This window comes from Propithecus coquereli, unplaced genomic scaffold, assembly GCF_000956105.1.
Source record: "Propithecus coquereli isolate 6110/MARCELLA unplaced genomic scaffold, Pcoq_1.0 Scaffold515, whole genome shotgun sequence".
NCBI classification, from domain to species: domain Eukaryota; kingdom Metazoa; phylum Chordata; class Mammalia; order Primates; family Indriidae; genus Propithecus; species Propithecus coquereli.
The window spans coordinates 893168-910992 of record NW_012151008.1 but is presented as its reverse complement, the minus strand read 5'-3'; the positions used below and the strand labels follow the sequence as shown (position 1 = coordinate 910992).

The window sequence follows — 17825 nt, the reverse complement described above, 5'->3', positions numbered from 1 at the left end:
TGGAGTCTCTGACCCTTTTACAATCAACTGTGAGCACGTCCATCCAGGCTGAGGTTAAAGTGGGAGGTGGCCCTGCCATCTGGAGCAGGAGCGGCTGGGAGCAGAAGAGGCGGGGGCGCTGCAGCCAGGCAGGACCCCAGGAGCACAGGACTAGGCCTGAGGCTTGCTGGGGAGCGTGGCCCCAGCACAGCCTGAGGCTTAATAGGCTCCAGCTTGCACATTGCACGGGATATTGGCTAAGGGGAGGTACTGGTGGGTCAAGATCAGCCTGCTAAGCCTGAGACTACTCCAAAGAAACAATCACACAGATGGAAAAAAAAAAAAAAAAAGAGCTTTATTGTTCCCTCCAAGGGATTAATGCCAGGGAATGAGTGGTCCCCAGGCCGCCCCCCCCACCGACCCCTGGGGGACAGGCTGACAGAACAGTACAGGGCAAGGTGTGCCCCCTGCAAAGCGGGCTGAACTTCAAACCCCTGAAGCCCAGTCACTCAAGCTAAAATTAGCAGTCTTGGCCCTCGGGGAGACAGCCACCTGGGCCATGCCCAGGACTCCAAGCTTCTGTAGCTCTGTGGGGACCAGGTCTGGGGGCTGCCAGGGCTGGGCAGGGTTCATCCTCTGTCCTCCAGCCACTCTAAAGGGGCTGGGCCCCAGACCCAGGAGACCTTGCAGACAGTGAAGGCTGGGACAGGGCTGCAGGTTTGGGGTGCCTGAGGGTCCAGAAAGGGCCACAGGGTCAGGGCCCTTGGCTGGAGTGTCTCAAGCTGAGACTCGGGACCGGGGGGTCAGGGCACCCCTAAGAATCGGATCAGATCCGAGGTGAAGACATTCCAAGTCAGGGCTGCGGTCCCAAGCTGGGGACTACTTGTCAATGAGCCCTCCCTCCTTGAGCTTGAAGTAGAAGAACTTCTCCAGGGCACTGGCGCAGCGGCAGTACTCGCTGTCCGGGGGGTTGTACTCGCGGCAGTTGGCGATGACCCGTTGCAAGTCAGCCACAAAGAGCTTCCGCGTCACGTAATAGCGGCTGCGCAGCCGCTCGGTCATGGTCTTCAGGTCTGGGGTGGCAGGAGAGGAGCACAGCTCTCAGAGGCAGCAGCGAGCAGCAGGCTGCCCATGGGCTGGGCCCCAGGTGCACAGCCCAGGGAGGGCAGGAACAGTCAATCTGGGGGCAGAAGAGGAAGGAAGGGCAGGGAGCGGAGGGTCCTCACCGATGGGGAAACGGATGACCTCGTAGTAGTCAGGGGCCTCCGACTTCTTCACAGGCTCCATGAAGGGCCAGGCGCTGGGGTGCGACTGGAGAAAAGGGCAGAGCTGGGACAGCCCCACTCTGCCCATGCCAGCCCGTGACTCCCACCCACCCCAGACGGGGTCGTGAAGCCACAGGTGCAGGGACCCCCAGAAGGGGAACTTGTTCTCCCCACCTTAATCTGGGCCAGCAGGTTTTTGAGGGTTGTATAGAGCTGGTCAGGGTCCTTCAGCTCCTTCCTGGCACGAGAGACACCAAGTCTGAGGCTCTGGGTCCCTCTGCCTTCCCGCTCCACCCCTGCTCCCTTGACAGAACACTCACCCCTTCTCCTTCCCCAGTGGCTTCCAGCCTGTCTCTCCTGCAAAGTAGGGAGAACGTCCCTAGGAACGCCTGTCCACACCCCGAGCAGTACGCCCTCCTGCCCCCTCAGCCAAGTCCCCTGCTCACGAATGCCGGGGACGCTCTCCACAGGGATCTGCCTCACACCCTCCTTGAAGCAGCTGAGCCCAGGGTAGACCTTGCGGATCTGGGCCTGTTTGCGCTCAATCAACTTCTTGATGATCTGAGGAAAGGAAGTGTCTGAGGAGCCAACTCCAGCCCCAGCAACAGCCCCTCCTGGGGCCACAGTCAGAGCCCCCAGTGGGAAAACCCAGACTGCATGCCACCGAATCCAGTGCTTCCCCTCCTGACTTTCTCTACGAGGCAGAGCAGGAACCAAGACCCTGGTGACACACACACATGCACGGCATAGGTCTACACGCATGTGCGCACCCTCTGCATGCATTCACGTAAACCCTATGGACGCGCACGCGTGCTCGCAACCTCTTTCTGCTTCTTGATGATGTGGGACAGCTCCGTGTAGGGGATCCGGGGGTTCAGCTCACACTCCATCAGTGTTGCCCCCTCGTAGTCCTTGATGTAGCCCAGGTAGCGGCTCTTGGGCACCTTGATGTCCTTGGAGAAGCCCTGGGGAGTGGACGGTTATGACCTAACCCATCGGCAAGTATTTCCCAATTTTCCTACCCTACCCCCGCACCCCCGGCCCCCAGGAACACCTGTAGGGCAGTGCATGCCACGTCCCCTCTCCCCTCCTGAACCTCCTCCTGTGGTACTGTGAGGGCTCAGTCTGTCCCTGGAAAGGCTCCAGGTCAGCTGACCCCTCCCAATTCACCCCCAAGAGCCTCCCAGTTCTTCTGGCCTGCCCTACTGGCCCCCCCGGCCCTATTCTCCACTGGGGCAGCAGCAGGAGGGAAGACAGGTATGAAGGTCTTCTTCACAGGTGTCAGGTGGGACAGGGGTCACAAAAGGACTCCCACTCCATCCACAGCAAGTGGTGGAGAGAATGACCCCTGACTCCAGGCAAAGGATAGGTATGGGGTGAGGCCAGAGGTCACCTGCTTTTTGAAGTAGCCAATGGCGTACTCGTCGGCGTAGGTGAGGAAGTAGAGGATGTTGTGTTTGATGTGATACTCCTTCAGGTGGTTCATCAGGTGGGTCCCGTAACCCTGCAGGGAAGGGAGTGGGACTTACGGGGGGAAGGGGGCAGGCCTGACGCTGGAGAGGTCTCAGGAGGGTCCAGAGCCGAGAGAGGAAGGGGCAGACTGGAGAGGAGGTGCGGAGAGCGAGGGGATCCAGGGCAGGGAGGAGGAGAGGCAACCGGCGGAGGAAGGGGGCTTGTGGGGAGAAAAGTGAAGAACTCTGGAGTTCTAAGCACCTAACTCTGGGCCAGGTGTAGTGCTTGCTGCTTTATAGGACGATTCTCAAGTTAACCTAGGAGGCATCATTACCTTTATCTTACAGAAGAGAAAACGCAAACTCAGCTACGTTAGGAAATGTGTCCAAGGTCAGGCAGCCAGCCACGGCAGGACCAGGTCCAAACCCAACACAGGCCACTGATTACCAGTCCTGGGCCTCAGAGCTGGGGCACAGGGGAGAGGCCTGCTCATCGCGGTCTCTCAGCCCTGAAGTGGCACTGTCTCCCACACGTCAGGACCAAGCAGGCACCACAGAGATCTGGGGTATGTGACACAGGGGAACAAGGGACCCTGCGCTGGGGCTGTTGTGACAATTAAAGGACAGAAGCCAGGACTATCAGCAGAGGGATAATGTAATGAGTACTCATTCCCCCACTGTGTGTAAATGGCCTGAGGATGAAAACACAAGTCCACAGGTGCATTTAAGTGCTGCTGATTCTTGGGTTCCACTTGTCAACAGGTGTTTTCCTAACCCAGTTATCAAATTACAGCTGCCACCTTGTGAGGATGTGAAGAACTGTCAGGCCACTCAAAAAAACAGAGTGGGGGGCCGCGGCCTCCCACACCCCCGCGGCCCTGACCTGGTCCACACTCAGAAGTGGGCGGCGGCAGGGCCAGGTGCTGCACTGCTCACCTTGACCTGCTCATTGGAGGTGACGGCACAGAAGACAATCTCCGTGAAGCCCTGGGTGGGAAACATGCGGAAGCAGATCCCTCCGATGACCCGTCCGTCCTTGATCAAGGCCAGAGTTTTGTGCTTCCTAAGAGAGAGGGGGCTCGTCACAGCCCCAAGCTGCCCCCGCTGCTCCCCAGGTCCCCACACCTGAAGGCCTGAGCTGTAGTCAGCGCTGGGAACTGAGGAGTGAGAATGCTCCAAGGGTGGGCTTCGGAAATCGGGGGAAGGGACCCCCAATTTTGAGGACTGGGGAGGCCAAGGAGGAGAGGTCCTGGGTGTGGTGTCGCTGGGGCAGGGACTCTTCTGGGGACGCACGGGTCAAAGACGAGGCGGGCGATATACTCCTTGGGCATGCGCGGCAGCTGGTGGGAGAAGACGTTCTGCAGCCCCACGAGCCACAGCAACACCCGCCGGTTGGCCTTGGGTGTCAACGAGTTGCCGATGACGTGGAACTCGATGATGCCGCGGCGCTCCTCCAGGCGGGCCGTCTCGTCCCGGGCTGCATTGGCTGACAGCAAGCTGGTCTAGGCCCAGAGAAGGGGTGGTGAGCTAGGGCCTCAGGTGGGTGAGGGACCCTCCCCCTACTGGTCAGCAGGTCGGCCACCCACCTCGGGCCCCAGCATGGCAGCAGGGTCGGTGATGGTCAGCATGACCTCATTGACCAGCTCCATGGGGATGTCACCCATCACACGGAGCCGCTTGGCATCCTCCAGGGTCAGGTTCTCTGGGAGCTTCCTCTTCTCACCTGTTGGGGAGGTTGGCAAGGTTGCCCAGGGACAGCAAGAAAGGGTGGGAGAGGGGTGAACGACAGTCAGAAGTCAGGGGTCAAGCACCCACCTGGCATGGGCTCGGCCCCTGCAGAATCCAGACTCAGTGAGCTGTTGCTGCCGCCACCCATGGTGGGGCTGAAGATGGGGGTGCTGGGAACAACCGCTGCACTGACCGTAGCTGAGAAGGAGAAGTCAGGGACAGGGAGGTCGAAGCTGTTGGCAGGTCCCTTAACAGGATCCAGGCCCTCTGACCCAGCTGAGCCGTCCTGCATTTTCCCACTGTTGCCATTCCAAGCCCATCTCCTACCCAGGCTGCCTAGCTCAGTCAGGAAGGGCAAGCAGAGATCCCACAGAGCCCACAGTGGCACATACCTGGCCGGGGCACCAGCTGTGTCCCCTCTGAGGGTGGCATGGTGAAGCCTGACTCCCAGATTGGAGAGTTTGCCCCGTAGATCTCCTCCTCTAGCATGGACAGAAATCTGTAGGGAGGGTACAATCTGTCCCACAACTCTGTCTACCAACCAAGGGTGCAGGCTGGGCCAGGCACCAGAGGGACTGCAGGCTGGTCAGAGACAGACCCTGCTCTTAGGGAACTGGGAGACTGAAAGAGGAGGCAGCGTCTGCCCTCCGGGAAGCCCTAGTCTGAAGGGGGAGGCACAGGCCCTGGCCTTCTGGGGTCCCCGAACTAAAGGCAGATCTCCAGATGGAGACCACAGAGGCCCAGTTGTGCCAGGCTGCCTGGCACAGGGGGACAGCTCTGAGCTGATGCCCTCCTGTGCTGTGTGGCCAGGCAGGGCAACACATCACCTTAAGTCCCCTCACTCCCCTCTGCATCAAAACAGGCTCAGAATCCACCCCATCTTGCTACCTCTTGTTCCCACCTAGTGACAGGAGGCACTAGACGGCCAGGATTAGTCAGTAAAGGCTTTTTGAACAGCAAAGTTATGACCCAGATTGAAAATGGGAGAAAGGTGTGGCAGAACAGAGGAAAATTGTACAGAAAAGACTAGAAGAAGAGTGGAAACTGATTTCACCTCAAGTGTAAGCTCTGGTTCTTGGGCTACTATGGTGGGAAGGATTCTGAAGCTGTGTCCAGGCCCCCATGGGAAGCAATTAGTACCGTCTGCCAGGGGCATGGGAGGGGGTAGCGTTAGCTCGGGCCATGTACCTGCCATCCCCAGACTAGTACGTGCAAAGGCAAATACTAGCAAGTTGCTTCTGGGCCATGGGCAAGTCTGCCAGGTAGACGCCCAGATCCCAGAAGGCCCATGGAGGGAGAGGAGGGACCAATCCAGGAAGCCTTCCTGGAAAAAAGGGGACAACAGCGAGGATGTGAACTTGGGGCAAAATCCCAACAGGCCAGAATGAGCCTTACTTGGGGAAATGAGTGAGGATGAGGGTCCTCTTCTCGGGCACCAGCTTGTCCTTTTCCACACGGAACTTTTCCAGCAGCTGCCGGCGGGTAACGGTGAAGATGGACCGGAGAAGGCTTCGCCCAAAGACGTGAGTGGTTTCGTAGCGGGGGAGGCTGTCACAGCTCTGGGGCACGTGGCAGTAACAGAGCCATCTGGCGTGGGGGAGTGGGGGCAGTGGCAGGTGAGGGTGGAAACCACTGCACCCAGGCTGGGCCTACAATCCTCCTCCCAACCTGCCCGCAGTTGGTCCTACCTGGTGTAATTGACCTTGTAGGTAGCCACATCCTCAGCCTGAGACCTCTGCCGAAATTGGGCAGGCGTCTCAAGCTTCCAGTAGTTAAGGCAGAGCAGGAACATCTTCGAGAGCTCGAACATCGTCTGCCGCTCCCGGGGAGCCAGGTGACTAAACTTGTACTGCACAAAGTTCAGCACACCCTGAGAAGGGGTGAGTAGGGGACAGAACGAGCAACGAGGTGTGAGCAGCCAGCAGGGGCTTCTTATCCAAGGAAGCTGCTACCCAAGGGCAGGGACAGGGCTCTCCTCTCACTCTGGGGCTCTCTGTGAGGGGAGCTACGCCCTCTCCCTACCCCCACACCTACCCTGAGGTTAGCACTAAACATCCTCCCTTCTCTGAGTGTCTCCCCTGTTCTCGGCTTGAGGGGGATGGCGAACACAGGCTCTCCCCTCCTCCAAGATGCTCTCAATTCCCCTCTTACCACTTTCCCCAGCCCACCTGCTCAATATTAGGCTTCTCAAATGGGGGGCTACCCAGGGACCCCTCCACCACCGGCCGGGTCATCTGCAGGATGCATTTCCGCAGGAGCTGGAGGGGAGAGCAAGGGGGAGTAGGGGGCAGCAGGGCTCAGGGCTGCAGACCCCTCAACACCTCACCTCCTTTACTCACACTCTCCTTCGGTGCAAACTCACCTTGAAGAGGTAGAAATAGACCTGCTTGGTATCTGTGTCCTCCTCCTTGTGAACAGACATAAACAAATTCTCCACGTCCACCACCATCCCTAGCAGCCGGTTAATCTCATCCTCTGACACATTCTCTAAGTGGGATACATGGTCAGCTGCAAGACAGACAGGCGGTAGAGTTGGGAGAAATGGAGAGAGAGGATCAACAAGGCCCCTGCACCTCTTCACAGCCAGCCAAGATACATCCTCAGTCCCTCTGACCACTGTGACCAACAGTGAGACTGCCTGCTCCCACACCAGCCCTTGGGTGGCCCTCACCTCTTCTGGGCTGGCAGATTTCCTTTCTCCTTCTCTGGGGAATACACACCAACCCAATCCCTCCCTAGGAAGCATCTTTGGTTTTTCAGAGATGAGGCTTTGTGGCACTTAAGTCACCCTAAATAGAACCCAGCACCTGCTCTCTGCACCCCCAGCTCCAAGGGCGCTGCCTGCCTTACCCAAGGGGTGCTCACAGCTGCGGCACAGCTCACTCAGGTTGGCAGCTGGCTGCTGCAGATCCATGCGGGGTGCGGTAGGGGGCTTGGGGTTTTTCCAGCCATTACACTTACAGGTTTCATTGGTCTGGAGGCAGAAGGATCAGTGAGTGATCTGTATCCCTGGGGCAGGAGCCGCTCCTCAGCCAGAGGTTTGCCCCGCTTCCCACCCAAGCGGTAGGATGCCCCAAGCCCCGCCCCTTTCACCCCAGACCCCGCCCCCACCTTGCAAGCCGAGAAGACCCCTAGCTTCTCAAGCTTCTTGGCGCGCGGCAGACCCCGGACTTGCGCCTTCCTCTGGCTTGCGCGCTGCTGCTGGCTCAGGCCAGGTCGAGCCGGATCCCCCCCGCTCCCGGTCCCCCCACTTCCTACCCCGGGCGCCCCAGTCCCTGTGCTCCCGGCTGGGGCTCCGGCTGGGGCAGGAACTGGAGCCGGAGTGGGGGCTGGAGTCGGGGCTGAAGCCGGGCTGGGCGCAGGAGTCGGAGTTGGGGCAGGGGCTGGGGACTGGAGGGGCCGGGGCTGCGCGGCCGGGGTCGGGGCCTGGGAAGGTTCCGCCATGGCCTCCCCCGCAGCGGAGCGCGACGCCGCGCTCCCAGCCCTAGGGCCGCATGGGCAACCGTCGCTCAGGGCGCAGGCGTCGCTGCGCCGGCGCATGACGGGAGTTGTAGTCTCCCGCCGCCGCGCCCCTCTGTCGTCAGCTTCCAGACTTTTCTCTTCTGTCTCTTGGTCCCAGACAGCCACGTGAGGTCAGAGCGAGCCCCTCAGATTGACCCTTCCCCACTTCTAATCTCGAAGGCGTCCGGGGTAGTCACGATTGCTGTCCTCTTGGGTACACGGAAGCGCATCTTGAGGGCACCGAGGGCTCTGCCCCTCTCAGAAGCCCCCAAAGGGAAATGCGGGCGGGCGTGGGGTCAGCTTCCTGGCGCTCCTCTCTCCAACCCTCATCCGCATCCCAGGCCCTGCCTCACGAGCTCCGGACGCAGAATTGCAGCTACGGGAGAGATGAGATGTAACCACACTTGTTGAGCTGTGTGGTGGTTACAGGGGTGTGTTTGCTTTGTGACATTCAACTGCACCCTTTCGTGTGCACTTTTCTGTGTATAGATATATATGTTACACTTCAACAAAAAGAGTTTATTATCAAAACACTGAGCACCAGAGGTGTAGCCCTACGAAGAAGGCCACTGAGGTGGAGGGTGAGGCCGAGGAGAGCCGAGCCTTTTCTGCGTGCTGGGCGCGGCCCTCCGTGTGCCCTCGAGCCCCCAGCCTGCTGCACAGGAGGGCCCAGGGGCGGAGGAAGTAAAGAAGCCGGAGAGACCCCAGTCCCTGGGGTTGGGCACAGTCAAGGAAAGGCAGGGCGTTCCAAGAGTGGATGGCCGGGAAGGTCGCTCTCCCTTGGCTCTGTCCAGGGAACAATCCTTCTTGCCCCAGGCCTGGTTTTTAGCGGGCAAGACACCCCCTTCCAGCCCGGGGCTCAGTCTGATGTGGGCTCTGCCTGGGTGACCGACTGCTCTGGGATCCGGCTCCCGCGTCTAGCCTCATCCAGTCGATCCGGTTCCGTCACAGCTTCGGCGCCCGGGCCCACTGGCAGGTGGGGAAGGGCCGAGAAAGAGGCAGGCTCCGGGATAAAAGCAGCCGCGGCGCTGACAACCTGACCCTTGGAGGTAGGACGGGCATGGCTGAGCCCGGAACTCCCACCTCCGTTTGCAGAAGCCAAGGGAACCAAGGGGAGCCGGCGGGGACCGCGTGGGGACCCTCCTCGAGCTGAAATCCATGCTCTCGGAGCCTCGCGCCCCTGGACAGCAGTTGCTCACGCGGATGCAGCAGGTCGGTAACAGTTTCTCCACCGAGAACCGGGTGGCGTCCAGACGTCCCAGCGTGGCCGTCGCTGAACGGAACCAGGTGGCCACGCTGCCGGTGCGGCTGCTCCAGGACGATCCGGCAGCTGCGCAGGGCAACCACCATGCGGAAGACAGTTTTCAAGTGAAGATGGACGCCCACGGCTTCGCCGCCGAGGAGCTGGTGGTGAGGGTGGACGGCCAACGGCTGATGGTGACTGGCCAGCGGCAAATGGAGGCCAGCGACCCAGAAGGGGGCAGTTACCGCATGTCGCAGAAGGTGCGCCATCAAATGCGCCTCCCGCCGGACCTGGATCCCACCACCATGTCCTGCTGCCTCACCCCCTCGGGCCGGCTGTGGGTCAGAGGCCAGGGTGGGGTGCTGCCTCTCCCTGAAGCTGCAGCAGGACGGTCCTCCAGACTCCGGAGCCACGACTCAAAGGAGGGTTCCAAACTACCCTGACCCAGTAAATAACCCCTCCGCAGTGTGCAGCATCTTTAAAGTCCGTTGTCTTTTCTGGGGATGGGGTCAGAAGTAGAAGGACTGGAGCCACAGGGAGGGGGAGGCAGGAAAGGAACCTCAAGGTGATGGTCCACTGGGAATCAGGCCTTTGTGGCCCCGGGAGCAACTGCAGGGGACAGTGTGGCCCTAGCTGAGAGCAGCAGCTCCAGCAGGGAGCAGCAGAGAACTGGGAGGGCCCAGACCGCCGGACTCCAGAACCAGCAGAGGGCCCTGTGAGATCAAGAGGGATAGCTCAGACCTGGCCTGGGGGTGCTGCAACCCCACCGGTTTCCTTCTTCTTCAGGGAAGAGAGCAAGAGGATCCAGTCCTTCATAGGCGTGGTACAGACCAACCAAAAACTCCAAAGAGGTTGTTTGGAGGCGAACGGCCTTCAAGCACAGACTGCACATCACCCCAGTGTAATCCGGCTAGGGGGGAGGGGGGGTGGAGGAACAATTGCAAGACCCTCAACTTCAAACCTGCTCAGCCCAGGTCGGTCTGGCCCCACCCCCACCCCATTGGAGCTGCTAACAGTGAGGGCCTCTTTCTCTTGGTTACCATGACCACCAGCATCCCCTCACATTAGGGAGGGAAGCTTTTGTTTAAAAAGATCCAGTGGTTCATTTTAAATTAACTTCAAGGAAACTACAGAGGACATGGTCTGATAAAGACAGAGAAAGACAAGGAAGACAAGTGTGAGGTCGATTGATCGGCTGACTATATTGACAAGATACTGATTGGTTACATGTTGAAGAAAACATACAATACAAAATACAGAAAAAGTTGGTTCCATCCCCTCCCACTCCCCCCCTTCCCCACCCCACCCCCAATACTCATCATCGTGATTTGGTCAGAACAGGGCTCAGAGCCAGAGGTCAGGGTGACCGAGGGTGGAGGGATTGTGGGCAATGGGTTTGTGGCTGTCACAATAATGCTGTGGTGATGCTGTGGCTTTTCTCCCAGCTGGGAGTCATGGGCGGGGAGGGGACAGCAGCGTGGTGATGGCCAGCTGAGAGAAGAGCTGCCTATCCCTTCCCCAGCCCCCAGGCCTGCCCACTGCCCAAAACCAAGACCACTCCAAACTAGGTGAGGACGCCAGTGCTCCTGCTGAGTATGCCATTCAGCAAGAGGGAAAGGAAGGGTAACTGCTCCATCCCCTGCCCCCATATACAAGGGTGGGGGGAACAGGAGCACGTGGCTACTACCAGCAAAGGAAAAGTGGAGGAGCAGTAGAAAGGGGAGGAAGTGGGAAGAGCAGAAGATCATATATATTAAAAAAGTGACTTAAGACTTAAAATTGAATTAGTATTTGTACAGAAAGGTGCAGGTGGAATAACTCGCTCCGGCCTATGATCAAAATTATATGGAGAAATCATGGTGGACCCCTCCCTCTGCCCCCCAGTGGTGGCCCGAGTCGTTAAGTGCGATTGGTTAGAGTGGATTCCAGTCGGGTCATTCAGGCGGAGGAGGCGGGAGCAGTGGGCAGGCGAGGGGGTTCAGTTGCTGCAGCACTGGCTCCGGCTGGCTGGGTTGTTCTCCTGGAGATCCACTCCTCGGTTCCGGCCTGGAACACCAGCTGCATTCTGGGGCTCGTTCTTGGGAAGCTTCTTAGCTGTTTGGGAGAAGAGGGAAAAAATACACTTGTGGGGGTACCCCGATATTCTCTCCCAATTCCACTGGAGCAGAATCTGGCCTGTGCTACCCGATCAGTGATCACTAACATACTGAGGGCTTCTAATGCGCCAGGTACATTCTGAGTGTTCCAGGAAACTGAGGCAAAGAGAGGTTAAATAAATTGCCCAAGACCACAGAGCTCCTAAGTGGCAGAGCCAGAATTTGAATCTGGGCAGGATAACTCCAGAGCCAAGTGAGCTAAAACACTCCTAGGAAGTGGGTAAGGGATGTTGACGGTAGGCTCTGAAATGGGTGGCAAGCTAAAGGGTGAGAGTGAAATGTTGAGAGTTTGGCCCAAGCGTTAGGAACTGCTGGGGTGAACTACCCACCATCTGGGAGTCAGATGAAGAAAGCAGTTTTATCAGAATGTTGAAAATAGTGAAAGATCTACTGGTGAAGATACCCCACAGACCCACTACAGAACAGCAGACAGGTGACATGTCCTTGGTGGCGGTGGGGAGGGGAGGAGAGGCAACTTACCTATTGCCATGAAAATTTCATTCACATTCATTGCAGTCTTTGCTGATGTCTCCATGAACAGCAAACTGTTGTCGTCTGCATAGGCTTGTGCTTCCTGATTCGGATGGAGGTGAGAAAGAGGGTGGGAAGGCAAAGTTGACGGGGCAGGGCCCAGGAGAAAACCTTCCCTGTTCACAGTGCCTTATACACAACAGAGACCAGCTGGACGAACACAGGGGTTTTCAGACCTAAGGCTCCCCCACTCACACACAGTACCTCTCGGCTCACAAACACCAGCCAATGTCTTACTTAGGCTTCCCTAGGTCCACTCTGCCTTCTTGTTCTTCAAAATCACTAGATTGGGAAATACTTCTAGAAAAATTTCCTACAAGTACATTTGCACATTCGGACAAAAGTATGTGGATGTTTACTACAGCACTGTTTTCAGTTTTTTGCTATTACAAATAATCCAGAAGTTTAGCAATTAGGGACTGGTAAAAAATGGTAAAGAATTAAAATATGCAGTGCGTACACATACTCCCATCTATATAAAGATGGAGATTCATAAACATGTGCCTATTTCCGGAAAGCCAAAAAACTATGGGGTTTCTGCCAGGCTTAAAGGTGTCAAAAAAAAAAAGATAAACTATGGGGAACTTAGGGGTAGAGAGGCTGAATTTCTAGTTTAGGAGACTTAAATTTCATTGTATATACCTTCTTGTAGTATTTAAATTTTACTATGTGCATGTATTACATGAAAAAAATATTTGTTTTTCAGTAAGTTTAATGAAAAAGTCAGTTTATAAGAAAAAAATAAGCAGAAGCTTCGCTGTCCATGTACACACACATAGCCCCACTGCCGGGGAACCAGACAAGGGAGAGGCAGGTGACAGTCCTTTTAGACCCGTGCTTGAGTCATGAGAGGGCAGCAGATGGAAGTCCCCTGCTGCCTCCCAGCGTGGCCCAGGGAGCTGGGTGGAGCTGGCTTACTCCTTGCCCCAAGTCTGGCCATCTCCCCACCTGGAATTCCACAGCTCTCTTGGTGGCCAGGTCCGCCTTGTTACCCGCGAGCGCAATGACGATGTTGGGGCTGGCCTGCCGCTGTAACTCCTTCACCCAGTTCTTGGCCCGTGCAAATGTATCCTGAGGAGACAGGGCCAGAATGTCAAAGGGACAGAGGAGGCATTCTGCCCAGGGACACTCACTAGAGAAGCTCGAGCTGGCACAGCCAGAGTAAGACACTGTCACCCAAAGATTCTGGTGAGATGTCCCCAAATAACAGAGAAAACCTGCCCACACCCCACCCAGGAACAGAGGGTGGAGAGGCCTGAAATCAGGGCTTTGAGAACCCACGGCCAGGGGCTTCGAGAAGATCAGGGGCAGAGAGAGAAGGGAAGATCTTTACTGTGTTGGTGATGTCATAGACCACGATGGCAGCTTGGGCCCCCCGATAGTACATGGGGGCCAGGCTGTGATACCGCTCCTGTCCAGCTGTGTCCCAGATCTCAAACTTGACCGTTGTGTCGTCCAAGCAGACAGTCTGTGTGAGGAAGGCCGCTGGAAGAGAGAAGGCTGCGTCAGCAGGCAGGGACAAGCTAGAAGCCACCCCCACAAATTTCCACTATTGCTTCCAGGCTCTGGCACTTAGAAGCTTGCTGCTGAGATGGACACCGAAAAGCCCTCAACCCAGCAGTGTAGGCAGAGTTTGCATTTTTTTTTTTTTTTCCGTTTTTCTAAGAGATAGGGTCTCACTATGTAGCCCAGGTTGGTCTTGAACTCCCAGAAGCAATCCTCCTGCCTTAGCCTCCCTAGTAGCTGGGACTACAGGTGTGTGGCACCATGCCCAGCTTCTTTTTTTTTTGTTACAGGTAACTGAGTTAGAGTTTGTACTTTTATGTACATGTGTAGGGGACCGGGACTGCACAGGCCTTACAGCCCCACCCCAGGCAAGCCTGCTGCACTTGGGCCATGTCAGGAATACTCCCAGAAGAGGAATGCAGCAAGGGGCAGGAGGGGGAAAGCCCAGGGGAAACCGGACTCCAGGCACAGAAGGGTGAGCACCCTCATCCTCCTCTTCCTTCTCCTCCCGCCACTCAGAGAGAACAGTCCAGATGGAGACCTCTCTAGTCCTTCAGTTTGCTCCAGCCCAGGGGTGTCACTGACCTTCGGTTTCCTGAGGACATTCTCACACGCTTAGCTATGCTGGGGAAGTACACACTGTTCCACTGCCAGGCTCAGCCCGGGTGGCCGGCTTCCCAACTGCCGCTGCCATCTCCAGTCGCTCCGGGTAGCCACCACCCCCAGCTTTGACCCACACCCATGCCTGTTTGGCCACCCTGTGGCCTGACTTGCTGGGAGCCCAGTGACGCTATCTTAGGGAACGGGGCACTTGTGCGTATGTTTCAGAGGAGGAGTCCTGGAGCTGGAAGAGACAGGTGGAGTCCCCTTCACCCCCGTGGCTGCATGGTAAAAGCAGCTCTCCTTGTGTGCCCTCCCCCACCGCATGGAGGGGCCTGGGGCACCGCCTCACTTCCCCTCTCCAGCTCCTGACCCCAGCGCTGAGGAGGCAGCAGGGAGACTGCTGACACGGCCCATTTTGTTTCCAGCTGCCTGGAAACCTCCTACCAACCAAGAGCGTAGAGAAAGGATGACTCAAGGCCAAGGTTGGCCCTGGTCTCTCGAAGTTTGTACTGGCCACCGAGGCAGAAGGCTGAGTCTAGACCCTTACTCACATCCTGAATGCTGACCACTGGAAAATCGACAACAGGCTCTGAGCTCCAGAAAGGTCAGCTTTAGAAATGTCAGCCTATTACCCCACTATGACTCACCGGGCCACTCCCCCTTTTGGAAGCAGGAGAGGTCAGGGCGTACATACTGTCCCTTACATTAAGAAGGACCCTGAGAGATCCAGAGCCAGCCTCTCCTTCCCCAAGGCCAGGTCAGAGGAAGGGTTTTAGTCAAGGGCATACAAATAAAGAGGCAGGGCCAAGACGGGAAGCCCATTTTCAACTCCCAGCTAATTCATACCAGCAATGCTTGCTGGGCCTCTGACACGGACACCAGCTGTTGGATTCGATTCCAGGGCCCAGATGAGGATGAGGTGCTGCTGCCCCAGGTGTATTTAGTCTCTGTGGACAGGTAGCTTCCCTTTTCCTTAAGGTCAAGGCATTTCTCTGGCATCCCTGGGCCGTCCCAACTCCCTCGTGCCCACTCACCTCCAATTGTGCTCTCCTGGTACTCGTGGAACTGTCCCTTGACAAAGCGGAGGACGAGGCTGGACTTGCCCACCGCAGACTCCCCCAGCAGAACCAGCTTAAACTGACAGATCTTGTTCCCAGTGGCTGGTCCGTTGGGTCGTGCTGCGCCTCCCCGACCCGCCATTGCCCGTCCAGCTGTAGAGGTACCAGAGAGCGTGGGGGCGGGGCCGGTGCTATGCAAAGAGGCACTTAGTGGGGAGGGGGACCTCCAACTGCAAGGGAGAAATGAGAAGGATGGGGTTAGTTCAGAGACTGTCGCCTGGCCAGGCCTCCTTAGCACACAGGTCTTTCCCTGTGGCCTCCCTGATGACCTGGCTGACTGCCTCCCATCACCTCATGCCCTGCCCTCCACCCCCAGAGGTTAGGAGAGGAGCCCTCACTAGGCTGTACTAGGTATCTACTGGTTCTACAAACATCTGCGTGGTAAGAGGGCTCCCAGCTTCAGGCTCATGGTGCTGAGCAAACACATTGACTTCCTGATTCCAAATATGGACATTCACCTACAACTGAACACACACAGGAGAGGCATCGGTACACACCAGCCTGGTGACAGCTAAGTCAACAGGCTTTTTGGGCTACAGGATGAAAAAAAAAGCTCGGGAAGACATTATGACTTAGGTCAACAAACAATGAACTCGCAGTCTGGGAGCGCTTGCCTCTGCAGAGCCACAGTGGGCGGTGAGGCAGCCCAGGGTACAGGGAGTCCTGGCGCAAAGCTCCTCAGATAAGGTGCCTGGCCAACCTTGTGGGTCCTCAGGGACCAGGGCCTGGCCAGCGCAAGCCGTTATCAAAATAGCCACTTTTCAGGAGGACTGCCGGATCCCAGGAGTTTGAGGTTGCTGTGAGCTATGATGACACCACCACTGCACTCTAGCCCGGGCGACAGAGCGAGACCTGGTCTCAAAAAAAAAAAAAAAAAAAAGCCATCTTTCTCCTGCCACCTCCAGAAGGACTGACCAACTTGCTCAGTCTCAGGCTGGGTTGTGCACCTCTGTGCATCAGAGCACGGCTCCCTCTCTCATCCTGAGCCTCTTCCCCAGTTCTCTCATGTTTGATGGTCCAGAAGTCTCACACACATTAAAAAACAAAACACACACAAAAACAAACACACACCAAAGTCGGCTCTGCCGGCAGCCAGAACAGCTGCCAACTTTCCCTTTTAAATACAGACCTCAGTTGCATTCTCTACTGGCAGAGGCGGGGGTGACGCAGACACAGAATCAGGGGGAGGTGTGAGGGGCAGAAGCAAACACGGGCCACCGAGACCTACACCCCCAACAGAGGGTGTTCCAGCCCCGACATCTTAGTCACTCAGTTGGTGATAGCTTTGAAGGCTCAAGCTTTTTTTGTTGTTTGTACATTTTGGAACTGCAAATAAGGATGAGGAGCCTATCTCTAGAAGCCCCCAGAAGATTTATACCAAGAGATACCAGAACATATACAGAATGTTTTACAACCAAGTATCGTGAGTAGGTATCAAGTACTGAACACTCTGTTCAGCGTGTGAAGCCAGTGTGGAAAGAAAAGGTTTTTATTAGACTGCTCTTCGCATAATGAAGCCTAAGATCCCAGGGAGAGCCCGAACTGCCCCGAGCGAGGGGACCGCATTCCCTTAGTCAAGGGACAGGGGTGTGAAGGAACAGGGGATGTTTGTGGGAAGCAAATGGTCTATGCTTATGCAAGAAGCTGACAGCAAAGGGCTTGCTTTGTTCAGCCTCAAATCGTTTTCCACATCCAAGTTCTCCCAGCAACTCGTTTAAAAAGTGAGCTTCAGGAAGAATGATTCACTAACTAGGAACAACAGTTTCCTTTCTGGACAGCACCAAAGGAAAAGAGGTTTGAAATGGGGCCCACCTCTTCCCCAAAAGTATAAGGAAGTATGAGAGGGTCTCAATTAGTAACCTGAAATGCCACATAAACATGTCACAGTTATGCCATGTCACTACTTGATAGTTTGAGATGCTTGCTCATTTCACCCCAGTCCATGAGGCGAAGCCTGCGCTTTCTGCTTCTTAGAGACGCCGTCCTCACACTGCCTATGTCCATACTAGGAACTCAAAGAGTGCTTACCAAATGGAATAATTTTTAAAGACAGCTAACATTTACTCAGCACTGCCGGACCATCATCTCCTTTAAGCTTTACAACCACCTCCCATTTTTCAGATAAATAACTTGACACTCAGGTACTAAATCCTCGGCTTGGGGCCACCCAGCATATAGGTGACAGACCCAGGAACACTGCCATCCTCCCTGCTGTGGGAGAACAATGGAGGCAATGCTGCCCTCCGTATTTGGTTTTGGGTTGCTGGGTGAATGAGACTCTCTTTTTGAGGCAGCAGCTTTGCTGGCCCAGCAATGCCTGGCTCCTGCGACAGTCACAGTGATCGTGCAGACCCTGAGCACTCTCAACAGTGGGAGGAGCCGCCAGAGCTAGGCAGGGTGACAGCGACAGAGGGGAAACCACAGTGGAATTACAAGTTGGTGATTACCATGAATCCACGTGACACGCAATCTTGGCTGGGCGACAAAGAGTGGCTAGGGCACTAAAGGAGGAGGTAAGAACGAGTGGGGAGGGGGGACAGACAACCTAGTCCTGGATTCCAGAACACGAAAGCAGCTGGCGGTGAGGGCTACTGGGCTGGGAAGTATCCAGCACCTGCCAAGTCAAGAAAAATAGGGGTAGATCTAAGTCTTGTCCCTACCAAACCAGTGGGTTTCCAAACCTGCTCAGACAGAATCTGAGTTTCTTAACAAGCCAGAAGGGGAGACAAATGGCTCTTACGGGC

The 17825-nt window shown here is 56.4% G+C and overlaps 3 protein-coding genes across 3 annotated transcripts in view; 1 reads left to right on the top strand and 2 right to left on the bottom strand.

Moving 5' to 3' along the window:
- Positions 1-303: 303 nt before the first annotated feature.
- On the bottom strand, positions 304-7921 carry KAT2A (K(lysine) acetyltransferase 2A). Its single transcript, XM_012656699.1, has 18 exons — positions 7535-7921; positions 7274-7397; positions 6786-6931; positions 6592-6681; positions 6112-6293; positions 5819-6010; positions 4816-4922; positions 4511-4621; positions 4282-4418; positions 3989-4197; positions 3632-3758; positions 2638-2748; positions 2066-2209; positions 1691-1805; positions 1565-1601; positions 1419-1482; positions 1206-1290; positions 304-1052 (listed from the first exon to the last, which is right to left on the bottom strand). The coding sequence occupies exons 1-18, from the start codon at positions 7865-7867 to the stop codon at positions 859-861; spliced, it is 2508 nt and encodes an 835-aa protein (XP_012512153.1). The 5' UTR covers positions 7868-7921; the 3' UTR covers positions 304-858.
- Positions 7922-9127: 1206 nt separating this feature from the next.
- Positions 9128-9610, top strand: HSPB9 (heat shock protein, alpha-crystallin-related, B9). Its single transcript, XM_012656648.1, has one exon. The coding sequence runs from the start codon at positions 9128-9130 to the stop codon at positions 9608-9610; it is 483 nt and encodes a 160-aa protein (XP_012512102.1).
- Positions 9611-10345: 735 nt separating this feature from the next.
- The window catches only part of RAB5C (RAB5C, member RAS oncogene family), a 22651-nt gene continuing 15171 nt past the window's right edge, over positions 10346-17825 (bottom strand). The window contains exons 2-6 of the mRNA XM_012656698.1: positions 14998-15251; positions 13188-13339; positions 12803-12925; positions 11804-11897; positions 10346-11261 (exon numbers count right to left, since the gene is read on the bottom strand). Of these exons, the coding sequence (XP_012512152.1) occupies positions 11146-11261; positions 11804-11897; positions 12803-12925; positions 13188-13339; positions 14998-15163 (651 nt within the window). The 5' untranslated portion in view covers positions 15164-15251 and the 3' untranslated portion in view covers positions 10346-11145. The remainder of the gene's footprint in view (positions 11262-11803; positions 11898-12802; positions 12926-13187; positions 13340-14997; positions 15252-17825) is intronic.

Coding starts and splice junctions, on each gene's coding strand:
- KAT2A (XM_012656699.1), bottom strand. CDS start 7,867: ATGGCGGAACCTTCCCAGGCCCCGACCCCGGCCGCGCAGCCCCGGCCC. Junction 6,011..6,111: donor TACAAGGTCAATTACACCAG/GTAGGACCAACT, acceptor CCCCCACGCCAG/ATGGCTCTGTTACTGCCACG. Junction 3,759..3,988: donor GCCCGCCTCGTCTTTGACCC/GTGCGTCCCCAG, acceptor CCTCTCTCTTAG/GAAGCACAAAACTCTGGCCT.
- HSPB9 (XM_012656648.1), top strand. CDS start 9,128: ATGCAGCAGGTCGGTAACAGTTTCTCCACCGAGAACCGGGTGGCGTCC.